General features: G+C 37.8%; 1 protein-coding gene across 5 annotated transcripts in view; it reads left to right on the top strand.

The window, feature by feature from the left end:
* The window catches only part of CASP3 (caspase 3), a 45,795-nt gene extending 32,361 nt beyond the window's left edge, over positions 1 to 13,434 (top strand). For 4 of the 5 annotated variants that reach the window (XM_049864881.1, XM_049864882.1, XM_049864880.1 and 1 more), the window contains exons 3-7: positions 5,687 to 5,811; positions 8,595 to 8,723; positions 9,027 to 9,202; positions 9,705 to 9,825; positions 11,389 to 13,434. In XM_049864881.1, coding sequence (XP_049720838.1) covers positions 5,687 to 5,811; positions 8,595 to 8,723; positions 9,027 to 9,202; positions 9,705 to 9,825; positions 11,389 to 11,618 — 781 coding nt within the window. In that variant the 3' untranslated portion in view covers positions 11,619 to 13,434. The remainder of the gene's footprint in view (positions 1 to 5,686; positions 5,812 to 8,594; positions 8,724 to 9,026; positions 9,203 to 9,704; positions 9,826 to 11,388) is intronic. The other variant, XM_049864883.1, reaches the window with a different exon arrangement.
* The last annotated feature ends 248 nt before the right edge of the window (positions 13,435 to 13,682 follow it).

Genomic DNA, 13,682 nt, shown 5'->3' with positions numbered 1-13,682 from the left:
AACCAGGCAAAGACACCACAAAAACAAAAAAACTACAGACTAGTATCTTTCATGAATACAGATGTAAAAATTCTCAACAAAATTCTAGTAAATAGAACTCCGCATCATATCAAAAAAATAATACACTGTGTTCAAGTAGGATTCATTCCAAGTAAGCATGGATGGTTCAACATTAGAAAATTAATCAATGTAATCCACCACATAAATAAAAGGAAAGAATCACATAATCATCTCAATCGATGCAGAAAATACATTCAACAAAGTCCAGTGCCCAATTCCTGATAAAAACTCACAATAAAATAGGTATAGAAGGGAAATTTCTCAACATAATAAAGGACATCTATGCAAAACCAATTTCTAGATTCATACTTTGTACATTCCAGGTTCCGATTATTAATGGATGTTGCAGCTGTTTCTTCCCACTTTGAGTCGTGCCACATCAGCAAATGAAGGTCCAGAAAGCTTTACTCCATCCGCGTCATTAAGGTCGACTCTACTTTGAGGAGGCAGCTCTTCCCCAGTCATCTTTTGAGTGCCTTCCAACCTGGGGGGCTCATCTTCCAGCACTATACCAGACAATGTTCCGCTGCTATTCATAAGGTTTTCACTGACTAATACTTTTCAGAAGTAGACTGCCAGGTCCTTCTTCCTAGTCTGTCTTAGTCTGGAAGCTCAGCTGAAACCTCTCCTCCATGGGTGACCCTGCTGGTATCTGAATACCGATGGCATAGATTCCAGCATCACAGCAACACGCAAGCCCCCACAGTACGACAAACTGACAGATACCTGGAGGAAATGGAATGCATAAACATAAATATCCTGGGGATTAGTGAGCTGAAATGGACTGGTATTGGCCATTTTGAATCGGACAATCATATAGTCTACTATGCTGGGAATGACATCTCGGAGAGGAGTGGTGTTGCATTCATCATCAAAAAGAGCATTTCAAGATCTATCCTGAAGTAAAACGCTGTCAGTGATAGGATAATATCCATACGCCTACAAGGAAGACCAGTTAATATGACTATTATTCAAATTTACACACCAACCACTAGGGCCAAAGATGAAGAAATAGAAGATTTTTATCAGCTGTTGCAGTCTGAAATTGATCAAACATGCAAGTAAGATGCATTGATAATTACTGCTGATTGAAATGCAAAAGTTGGAAACAAAGAAGAAGGATCAGTAGTCGGAAAATATGGCCTTGGTGATAGAAACAATGCCAGAGATCGAATGATAGAATTTTGCAAGACCAACGACTTCTTCATTGCAAATACCTCCTTTCACCAACATGACCTCGCCAGGTGAAACACACAGAAATCAAATTGACTACATCTGTGGAAAGAGATGATGGAAAAACTCAATATCATCAGTCAGAACAAGGCCAGGGGCCGACTGTGGAACACACATCAATTGCTCATATGCAAGTTCAAGCTGAAACTGAAGAAAATCAGAGCAAGCCCACGAGAGCCAAAATATGACCTTGAGTATATCCCACCTGAATTTAGAGACCATCTGAAGAATAGATTTGACACATTGAACACTAGTGACCTAAGACCAGACGAGTTGTGGAGTGACATCAAGGACATCGTCCATGAAGAAAGCAAGAGGTCACTGAAAAGACAGGAAAGAAAGAAAAGGCCAAGATAGATGTCAGAGGAGACTCTGAAACTTGCTCTCGAACTTTAAGCAGCTAAAGCAAAAGGAAGAATTGATGAAGTAAAAGAGCTGAACAGAAGATTTCAGAGGGCGGCTCAAGAAGACAAAGTATTATAATGAAATGTGCAAAGAGCTGGAGATGGAACACCAAAAGGGAAGAACATGCTCGGCGTTTCTCAAGCTGAAAGAACTGAAGAAAAAATTCAAGCCTCGAGTGCAATAGTGAAGGATTCCATGGGGAAAATATTAAACGATGCAGGAAGCATAAAAAGAACATGGAAGGAATACACAGAGTCATTATACCAAAAAGAATTAGTCAATGTTCAACCATTTCAAGAGGTCACATATGATCAGGAACTGATGGTACTGAAGGAAGAAGTCCAAGCTGCTCTGAAGGCATTGGCAAAAAACAAGGCTTCAGGAATTGATGGACTATAAATTGAGATGTTTCAAAAAACAGGTGCAGCCCTGGAGGTGCTCAATTGTCTATGCCAAGAAATTTGGAAGACAGCTTCCTGGCCAAACTGACTGGAAGAGATCCATATTTATGCCTATTCCCAAGAAAGGTGACCCCACTGAATGTGGAAATTATAGAACGATATCATTAATATCACATGCAAGCAAAATTTTGTTGAAGATCATTCAAAAACTGCTGCAGCAGTATATCGACAGCGAATTGCCAGGAATTCAGGCCATGGAACCAGGGATATCATTGCTGATGTCAGATGGATCCTGGCTGAAAGCAGAGAATACCAGAAGGATGTTTACCTGTGTTTTATTAACTATGCAAAGGCATTCGACTCTGTGGATCCTAACAAACTATGGATGACATTGTGAAGAATGGGAATTCCAGAACAGTTAATTGTGTTCATGAGGAACCTTTACATAGATCAAGACGCGGTTGTTTGGACAGAGCAAGGGGATACTGATTGGTTTAAAATCAGGAAAGGTGTGCGTCAGCGTTGTACTTTTTCACCATACCTATTCAATCTGTAATACTGAGCAAATACAAGAAGCTGGACTACATGAAGAAGAACGGGGCATCAGGATTGGAGGAAGATTCAATTAACAACCTGCGTTATGCAGATGACACAACCTTCCTTGCTGAAAGTGAAGAGGACTTAAAGCACTTACTAATGAAGATCAAAGACGACAGCCTTCAGTATGGATTGACCTCAACATAAAGAAAACAAAAATCCTCACAACTGGACCAATGAACAACATCATGATAAATGGTGGCAAGTTTGAAATTGTCAAAGATTTCATTTTACTTGAATCCGCAATCAACAACCATGGAAGCAGCAGTCAAGAAATAAAAGACGCATTGCATTTGGTAAATCTGCTGCAAAGGACCTCTTTAAAGTGTTGAAGAGCAAAGATGTCACCTTGAAGACTAAGGTGCGCCTGGCCCAAACCATGGTATTTTCAATCACATCATATGCATGTAAAAGCTGGACAATGAATAAGGAAGACCGAAGAAGAATTTTGACACCTTTGAAGAATATTGAATATACCATGGACTGCCAAAAGAACGAACAAATATGTCTTAGAAGAAGTACAGCCAGAATGCTCCTTAGAAGCAAGGATGGCGAGACTTACATACTTTGGATGTGTTGTCAGGAGGGATCAGTCCCTGGAGAAGGACATCATGCTTGGCAGAGTACAGGGTCAGTGGAAAAGAGGAAGACCCTCAACAAGGTGGATTGACATAGTGGCTACAACAGTGAGCTCAAGCATAACAGCAATTGTAAGGATGGCTCAGGACCGGGCAGTGTTTCATTCTGTTGTGCATAGGGTCCCCATGAGTCGGAACTGACTCAATGGCACCTAACAACAACAACAATTCAAAACCAACAACCAACATCATTCTTAATGGAATACAATTCCGATCCAAATACCAACAACATTCTCTAAAGAGATGTAAAAACTAATCATTAACTTTACATGGCAAAGGAAGAAGCCCCAATAAGTAAAGAACTACTAATGAAGAGTAATAAAGTAGGAGGCCTTGCACCACCTGACCCCAGAACCTACTATACAGCTACTGCAGTTGAAACAACCTGATACGTTGACCAGTGGAACAGAATTGGGAACCCAGGTGTAGATCTGTCCACCTACAGTCATCTGATCTTCAGTAAGGGCCCAAGGTCAATCAAATGGAGAAAATACAATCTTCTTAACAAATGGTGCTGGAAAACTGGACGTCCATCTGCGGAAAAGTGAAACAGGATCCATAGCTCACACCATACACAAAAACTAATTCAAAATGGGTAAAAGACCTAAATGTAAAGCCAAAAACTACGACATTCACAGAAGAAAAAATAGGATCATCACTTGATGATCAACACAACATTAACAGGATACAAACTGTTGGAGAAGCTGTGGGGAGTCGGAACTCTTATGCACTGCTGATGGGAATGCAAAATGATACAACAATTTTGGAAAACGATATGGCGGTTCCTTAGAAAGCTAGAAATAGAAATACTATATGATCCAGCAATCCTACTCCTAGGAATATATCCTAGAGAAATAAGAGCCATGACACGAATAGGCATGTGGACACCCATGTTCATTGCAGCACTGTTCACAATAGCAAAAAGGTGGAAACCACCTAGTTGCCCATCAACAGATGAAAGGATAAACTGTGGATCCATACACACAACGGGGCACTACGCAATGATGAATCTGCAAAGCATTTCACCACGTTGATGAATCCCGAGGGCGTTATGCTGAGTGAAATAAGTCAATCACAAACAGATACATTGTATGAGACCACTACTGTAAAGACTCATGAAAAGGTTTACACACAAAAAGGAATAATCTTTGACAATCACGAGGGAGGGAAGCAGTGGGAGAAAAACAGTATATAGACAAATGAGGTAACTTTGGTGAAGGGTAAGACAATAGTGGGAAGCCAGCACAACTTGTACAAGGCAAGGTCATGGAAGCTCCGTAGACACATCCAAACTCCCCGAGGGACCGAATTGCTGGGCTGAGGGCTGTGGGGACCACGGTCTCAAGGAACATCTAGCTCAATTGGCATAGTTTATAAAAGAAAATGTGCTACGTTCTACTTTGGTGAGTGGCATCTGGGGTCTTAAAAGGCTCTGATCAGCCATCTAAGATACTCCACTGGCCTCACCCCTTCTGGAGCAAGGGAGGATGAAGAAAACTGAAGATACAAGGGAAAGATTAGTGCAAAGGACTAATGGACTGCATCTACCACGGACTCCACCAGACAGTCCAGTACAAGTAGATGATGCCTGGCTACCACCACTGAGTGCTGTGACAGGGATCACAATAGAGGGTCCCAGACAGAGCTGGAGAAAAATGTAGAACAAAATTCTAACTCACAAAAAAAGACCAGACTTACTGGCCTGACAGACAAGAGAAACCCTGAGACTATTGCCCCAGATACCTTTTTAACTCGGGAATGAAGTCACTCCTGAGGTTCACCCTTCAGCCAAAGATGAGACAGGCACATAAAACAAAACGAGACTAAAGGGGTACACCAGCCCAGGGGCAAGGACTAGAAGGCAGGAGGGGACAAGAAAACTGATAATAGGGAACCCAGGGTCTAGAAGGGAGAGTGTTGACATGTCGTGGGGTTGTTAGCCAATGTCATAAGACAGTATGTGTACTGTTTAACGAGAAAGTAGTTTGTTCTGTAAACCTTCATCTAAAGTACTATTAAAAAAAAAAAACTATTTGATGAAAAGTTTATTAACATTTTGGTGGAAAACATAAATACAGAGATTAAAAGCTTGAATTCTGAAGTCCAACAGATGTTATCATCCTTGGCTCTGATAATATCTACATAACCCTCAACGCATTACTTCACCTCATGGAGGGTCATTCCATCATCTGTAAAACGGACTGTTGTGAAATTTAAATTTAAAGGCCTTCATCATTGTCTCATAACGTTTAATAAATGGTAGCTGTTCTTACAGGTTTGAAAACTGTTATTAATGTGAGTAGCAGCGTTGGTCATTTCTAATTCCGTCAACTATTGTTTGATTCTGAACAGAAGGGTCCTCCATGGAGGCAAAGCAGCAGACTCTGGGGCGCCCCTGGACAGTAGTTACAAAATGGACTATCCTGAGATGGGCTTATGTATAATAATTAATAACAAAAACTTTCATCCAGGCACTGGTATGTATCTTACGTAATTTTTTGTCCTTTTTAAATATGTGTACCATTTGAGATGTTAAAAATAGTATTTATCTGTTATTAGTCAGAAAACTATGACAGGATAATCATGAGTAGAGAGAAGGCACTGTCCTATAAGTCACATGATACAACGTGAACTCGAACTCGTGTACCTGTCTTTCTCTCTTCCAAGAGCTGTTCTCTTATCTGTATGCTTGGCCTCTTCTACCCTGACTTCTCAGTAAACTTCATTCTTTATTCTCTTGCTCCCTCTTTAATGCTAATGGAAAGTTCTTAACAAAGTACTAGTATTATTACTTTTTACAACAACCCTGAAAAGTAGCTACTATTAGATTCTGAAAGGTTAAGAACCTTGTACAGAGCCATACAGATACTTTTAGTAGCTAAGCTGCGATTCAGATCTTATCTGGCTGACTCCAAAGCCGGAGTTTTAATCTGTATATCATTCTATTTTATTTTCTCGTTTCTCTAGTTGCTCTACTGAGGAACTCTTATTCCCATCTTAAGGAGATCTTTCTTTATCTGCTTCCTCTTACGTTTTGGTCTGATTTTTGTCTTTCTCTATTCTATGAATTTTGAACAGAAAATTTAAGCTTGCCATCTCCACTTGTTTCCTTTCCCTCCTAAACCCGGTTTGCTCTGTTTTCTACCTCGACCACTCCACTGCCACAGCCTAGTCACCAAATCCCTTCTCAGTCTCCATACTACGTAAAATTTGACTCTAATAATACAATTCTGAATATTTTTCTAGAGAATATAGAAAGTAAAATACTTTACAATCCCCAAAAAAACCTAACATTTTGGTGTATTTTTACCCAGTATTTTTTCCTAGACAGTTTTTAAAACTTGATTTTATTCACATATGCAATCAATATTGCACCCTGCTTGTTTAGCTTAATATAATATAGGCATTTTTCATGTTGCTGCATAATTTTCATGTCTGTTATTTTAATGATTATATAATATTTTATTCTGTAAATATATCATCCACTTAACTTACATAATTTGCCGTGTAAATGAATGTTTTGGCTCTTTCCCTGTTTTCACTTTTAAAGTAATTGTGTACTAATACTCTGAATGTGTATTTTAATCATATTAGAATTAATTTTAAATTTGAAAAACTAGAGGAGGTGAATCCAATTTAGGAGGCTCCTGAGGTAATCTATAAGTCAGGAGTTCAGATCAGGGTGCTTGTGAAAATGGAAAGAAGCCCAATACAGTGGAAAGATAAGCAGCATTTGTTTTTAAGATTAGTTATAATGAATGCGAATAGAGTAGTTGAAAATGGATCTCTAAACCTGAATAATGCCATCTTTATTGCTTTTGGCTGTATATTGAGCTACCACCTCCAACCATTAAGTAGAGAGGACATTGTTTCATCATTAGTTTTTAAAATTTTATTTCAAATATTCTGCCTCACAATATTACTTAATGATACCATCATCCTATAGAATTTTACACTGTTGAACCTATTCTTTAAAAACACACAACAACAACAAAAAATGTCATTTCACTCTCCCCATGTCCCCCTCTCCAAAAAAAATATTTGGACTAGTAGTTGGCTTTTGCTTTGAAATAAGGTTTTCTGGTTTGAAATTAGAAGATGAAGCTCTCACAGCCATCTCTGACAGCCTGGTGTTTCCTGTTCTGAGAGACTCACAAATGGCACTAGCGGTCAGTCACCTTGTCACACAGCTACATGGTGTCCTCAGGCTTTCCAGTGTCAAAACCTTGAGGATCTTTTTAATTTTTATAAAAACAATATATGCCTGTAACAAATCTCAGAAATTACAGATTAGCAAAATAAAAAAAAAAAAAAAGAAAGAAAATCAGACTACACAGAGATAAGCAACTACACATTAAAGGTATAGTCTTTTTTTCTATTCATACATATTAAAGTCCCCCCACATTTTAGCATTTTTGAGATCTGAGTGCATCATGCAATTGATAAGTATATTTGTGTTGATGGTACTGTAAAGAAGTGGTCAAAAAAGCCCAGGATCCCTGGATTTGGCTCTGACACTGGCTTCGTTACTTTGGACAAGTTTCTTAACTCTTCATGCTGGATTTCTCACACCTGTACAAATGAAGCTAGTACATGATAATAACTACCTTATGGTGACTGGAAGGATTAAAGGAAGTTACCCATAGCAGAATGCTTGGTGAATAGTATTAATGTGGTAGTGTTTTGATTTTTGTTTCCTGAAAAGATACTATGAAATTAGTAATGTATCTTAAGATCATTAGAGGTGTAGAGTCGAGGAAGCACACTTCCTCTATGAGAGAGTTGGGTGTGCATGTATGTGGGAGATAGTTAGATACCCACCCATATAATTTTTTAAAACAAAAGTAGGACCGTGCTGTCTTCTGGTCTTTTTTTTTTTTTTTAAACTGGCCATTTTTTCCATGGCAAAATATTGTCTACAAGATGGCAACATAGTATTCCATTATGTGAATGAATCCTAGTTTATTTAAGCAAACACTTACTAGTAGGCATTTAAGTTGTTCCTGTTTTTCACTCACTAGGCACCTATGAAAGTATCTTTGTGGCTGTAACGCTGATACAGTTTATATTAAGAAATGTTTTTATATGCCAAAAAATTAAAGAGATTTTGTATCATCATGATCAAAATAATTAGAATATTCTCAGCATTTGGAAGGATGGATTTATTATAGGTTGTGTTTGTCATTGAGTAGTTCCTTTCATTTCAATTCAGTTATTATTTTTTTTTTTAAGCATCTAAAAGTATTCTTTCTGTTCCAAGGAATGGCACCTCGGTCTGGTACAGACGTAGATGCAGCAAACCTCAGGGAAACATTCAGGAACTTGAAATACGAAGTCAGGAATAAAAATGATCTTACGCGTGAAGAAATTTTGCAATTGATGCACAATGGTAAGAAAATTCAAATGACCTTCGTTGTCCAATTTTATATTTTGGCCTAGCTATAATTATGCATATAATAAAGTATGAGAATTGTAGGATTATGCTGTATGTAGTCCTAATCTTACATATCTTACTAAGAATTAAAAAAACAGTTATTCATGCCAACTCCCTGAAATGTTTTCACGTATGTCGCTTTGCCCCGAGTTTAGATGATCTCTTAGTTCAGTTTCTTCATCTTGTTCCCATACAGTTTATCTGAGATTATCGAATAAATTGTACTTCTTTTTTTCTTATTGGTAAATATCTTTCAAGTTTCTGAAGAAGATCATAGCAAAAGGAGCAGTTTTATTTGTGTGCTTCTAAGCCATGGTGATGAAGGAGTTATTTATGGAACAAATGGACCTGTTGACCTGAAAAAATTAACAGTTTTCTTCAGAGGAGATAATTGTAGAAGTCTAACTGGAAAACCCAAACTTTTCATTATTCAGGTACTGTATAACTTAGCTAAAGTCAACTTGGTTATTGCAGATTGTTGTTTTTTGCTATCAAGTTGATTCTGACTCAGGGTGATCTCACGTGTGTCAGATAGAACTGTGCTCTGTGGGGTTTTCAGTGGCTGATTTTTCAGAAATAGGTCCCCAGGCCTTCCTTCCAAGGCACCTCTGGATGGACTCACAGCTAAGTACTCGCTTAATGGCCAAATACCATAACAGGGGCTCCTATTGAGGACTGGTCAGGGATTAGTTTACTCAGTTGTAGAATATCCAAAGGATTTATTTTTTCCTTGAGGCTACTGAATTATTGTTACTTTTTTCTTCATTTAAACCATCAATTAGGAGATATGGAATAAATTTTAATTTAGACTTATAACAAAAAGGTTCAGCATAATTAACATCAATTTTTACGCAGCCTTTGCATTTCTTAAAAATAATTTCTAATTCTTGGAAAAATGCGTACACATTTTTTTAATGGTTATTTTCTAACATTCAGGCCTGCAGAGGTACAGATTTGGACTGTGGCATTGAAACAGACAGTAGCCTTGGTGAAGACATGACATGTCAGAAAATACCAGTTGAGGCAGACTTCTTATATGCGTATTCTACAGCACCTGGTAAGAAAGTTACAAATAATGAAAGCTATATGTAGATTTCACATTAATTACTTTGATTTATCATTGAATGAAACAATGAAGAGTGTGTTGTAAAGGCTGTCAAGAGTTTGATGTCCCTAAAGAACAACTAATTTATCTGTATTATAGTGTACCTTAATCACAGAGAAGTCTCAAAAAATTATCTCTGGCCGAAAGTTTGACTGGAAAAATTTGTGTGCGTGTATATATAAAAGGTGGTGCAGGCCACACCCCAGGGAAACTCCCTTTACACTGGGGTCAGGGAGGTGACCTGAGTAACGGTGGTGTTATAATCCCACCCTAATCTTTTTAACCACAGTCAGATATATAACATAAAGGAAAATCACAAAATGGAGGGCAACCACATGGCCTAACCAAGCTAACACATACTTTTGGGGAACACAATTCAGTCCATTACGATAGCCTATTGAAGGAGCTCTAGTGGCACAGTGGTTAAGAGCTCAGCTGCTAACCAAAACGGTTGACAGTTCAAATCCACCAGCCACTCCTTAGAAACCCAATGGGGCAGTTCTGCTTTGTTCTATAGGGTCACTGTGAATAGGAACCAACTCCAGGGCACCTAACAACAACAATGTATCCTATATTAACCTCCAATTTTTTGTGGTTGTATTGCACATGCCATCATATCAATAAATATTTATTGGTCATACAACTATTTATCATACAAGTAATTTAGGATGTCACAAAGTTTGACTATGGTAAGATACACATACATAAAATTCACCGTTTTATTGTGAATTTCTTCATGCTTTAGAAATTTTTTTTATCCTGATACACCTAACAAAACTCACCATTTTAACTAACCATTTTAAAGTGTACGATTTAGTGACATTAAGTATATTCACAGTGTCATGCAACCATCACCACTATCTAGTTCTAGAGCTTTTTCATCACCCCGAAAGGAAACCCTGTACCCAGTAAATGTATTTTTATCTAGGGTGTTACATTTTCAGATATGCTTGATATAGTTTCCTTTAACCTCCAGGTAAAGTACTTCTAAATTTAAAACAATGGGTCCAATATTTAATCTGAAAAAAGTGCAATAAATATACTGTTTTCCCTTTTTGGACTTTTTCCAGGCACCCTGTAGACAATTTAAAAGCACACACATTTATGCATACATTATGAGTTTATTTCTTGGGAAAGCCAATGTTAGAACAAAATTAAGTCTGATTGAAATACTGTGCTATTTATAATGATCATTTTTAGATATCTCTGCTTCGTATCTTCTTACCTTCTGCACGTTTACTTGTTCTTCCCTCCTGGAAGGGGAACCCAGGAAGTAGAACTCTTAGTAATTGAATGGTAAAATTAGTCCACAATTCTTTTTCTTTGATGAAAGCAATGGTATATACACAGGGCAGGTTTTTTTTACCTCCATCATCATTCCCCCTGAAACCAAATGTGTTGCTTTTTTTTTTTATTGCTAATAAGACCTGTGGGAGTTCCTGCATATTTTTACGTTTGTCGTTATATGACAATTCGTAGAAACCCATGGTATTTTGATTACATTGTACCTTGTAGGTTACTATTCCTGGCGAAATTCGAAGGACGGCTCCTGGTTCATCCAGTCACTCTGCGCCATGCTGCGACAGTACGCCCACAAACTGGAGCTCATGCATATCCTCACTCGGGTCAACCGGAAGGTCGCAACAGAATTTGAATCCTATTCCCTTGACTGTACTTTTCATGCAAAGAAGCAGATCCCGTGCATCGTGTCCATGCTCACAAAGGAGCTGTATTTTCATCACTGAAGAAATGGTTGATTATTTTTTAATTTGTAAGCCAAGTGAGAAAATGGTATAACCCATACTGTATTTCCCTCTTTTATTGAAGTCTCATACTTCAGCTGGTCCTTTGAAACATACCATTTTCATAGCAATAGAGCTCCTGTGAAGCTACCTCAAACTCAAAATCAGGTAGTTGAAATCAAATTTAATTAGGAATAAATTTAAATGGATAATGTTATAATCATTATGAGAGGAAATGATTGTAGATTTGCATCTCTCGTAATTAGCAAGTTTGAGTGATACTGTACTATGAATTTTCAAGTGATTATGAAAAAGTTACATATTGGAGTAATGAATTATAATAATATGCCCCCAGTTAAGACTATGGGTTTTAGTTTTTCTCAGACTGTAAAAACGGTGATGTGGAATAATGGATCCTAGAACTTGGGGATCCACTGGCATGATCAAAGGCTTGAAGACCTTTACTTTTTTTTCTTAATAATATTGTGTTTTAGGTGAAAGTTTACCTAGCAAATTCGGTTCCCCTTTAACAATTTTTATACAAACTATTCTGTGCCATTGGTTACAATTTTCACCACGTGTCAGCATTCTCATTCTTTCCATTCTGTTTGCCTTGATCTAGCTTCCCTTCCTTTCCTTGCCTTCTCATCCTGCTTTTGGGTAACCATTGATTGTTTGGTCTCATGTAGTTAATTATTTAAGGGCGCATATTACTCACAGGTGATATTGTTTATTTTATAAGCCGATCTGTTATTTGGCTGTGAAGATCTTTCCTTTTAAAACTGGTTAATTGCGTTTTTAGAACATTTACCTGAGTTCATGATTTTGTGATGTTTTATCTTGAGCATGTCTTTGTGGGTTTTTTTAAAAAATCATGTTTCGTATTGAAAAAGAAAGTAGAGATTTTCTTTGAGAGTACAAGCTTACTGAGTTGACTCTTTAAAAGCCAAATGCAACGTTAAATGAAGGGACAGGATTACAGCTATGGGTGCTGAGATACAGCTTATCTATCAGCATAAGTATCCTATCATTTGTTCCTATGCAAATTAATCGTTTCACATACCAGCAAAATTCCTGAGAAGCTGTTATGTAAAAACCTCAAACTTCATGTTTCATTATTAGCAGCATGAAATGAAGCAATTCTAGAGGAGCATACCAAGGTGCAGCTTGTATGATAAGCAACCTGATGTAAGAGCAATAAGCCAATTAGCTGGGTACCTGGTAATCAGAGTGAAGGTGGTTTGATCCTGCACAGTCACTGCCTCGCTTTTGTGAAGAAGGCAAGAGCCACAGTCCTTCAAAAAAGGAGTTCTGGCTTATACAGGTATACATGGGGGATAGCTTCCAAGGCAGGAACTTCCAAGTAAGTGAACCAAATCAGAAGCTTCTAAAATGGAAATTTCCCAAAGGTGGTGGGAGTCACAGTAAAAATCATAGAACTCTTTGTAGTAAAATTTTTAGCATACTTGAAGTTTACAATCAAAAGGAAACAGTGATACCGTCTTCCACCATCCTCTGAGCTGAAAGGACCATGGCACACAGGACTTGAGAAATCACCCAGCCTGGGCCTCTCGTGGTGCCTGAGGAAGTGGAAGGCCCGAGAGGAGCAACAGCACAGCGCGAAGCCTCCTTCCCACGGAGGTGTTGGGCTATTACTGCATCATCCTGGCAATGGCTCTCAGTCTGACCTTTTTAGTTAGCTTTCTTTTTGTTTAAAGAAAGAAAATCACATATATAAATGACAGCTATTCGTTTTTACTAGGTTTGTATTTTTTGTAAATGTAGCATGCAACGGTATCTTAAGGTTGTTGCTGTGACAATTTTGTAAAAATGTGTTATTCTGAATTTTTACTTCAAAATATAAGTTTAACAAAATTACCAGTGTGTTCATGTTTTTTGTTGTTGTTATTGACTTTGATGTTGTGCTACTACTAACTGGAAGTGAAACTATTTTTAACCAAGAGCTTAGTTTGAAGAGTCAAAGAGAATGCAACAGTACTCTAGTATTTTGAGATGGTGGCAGATTACCAAATAGGGTAAGCAGACTTCCTATGCTTCCCAATTTCT

Source organism: Elephas maximus, chromosome 21 (assembly GCF_024166365.1).
Source record: "Elephas maximus indicus isolate mEleMax1 chromosome 21, mEleMax1 primary haplotype, whole genome shotgun sequence".
Lineage (NCBI taxonomy): Eukaryota > Metazoa > Chordata > Mammalia > Proboscidea > Elephantidae > Elephas > Elephas maximus.
The sequence above is the reverse complement of the archived record's forward strand: the minus strand, read 5'-3'. Positions and strand labels throughout refer to the sequence as shown.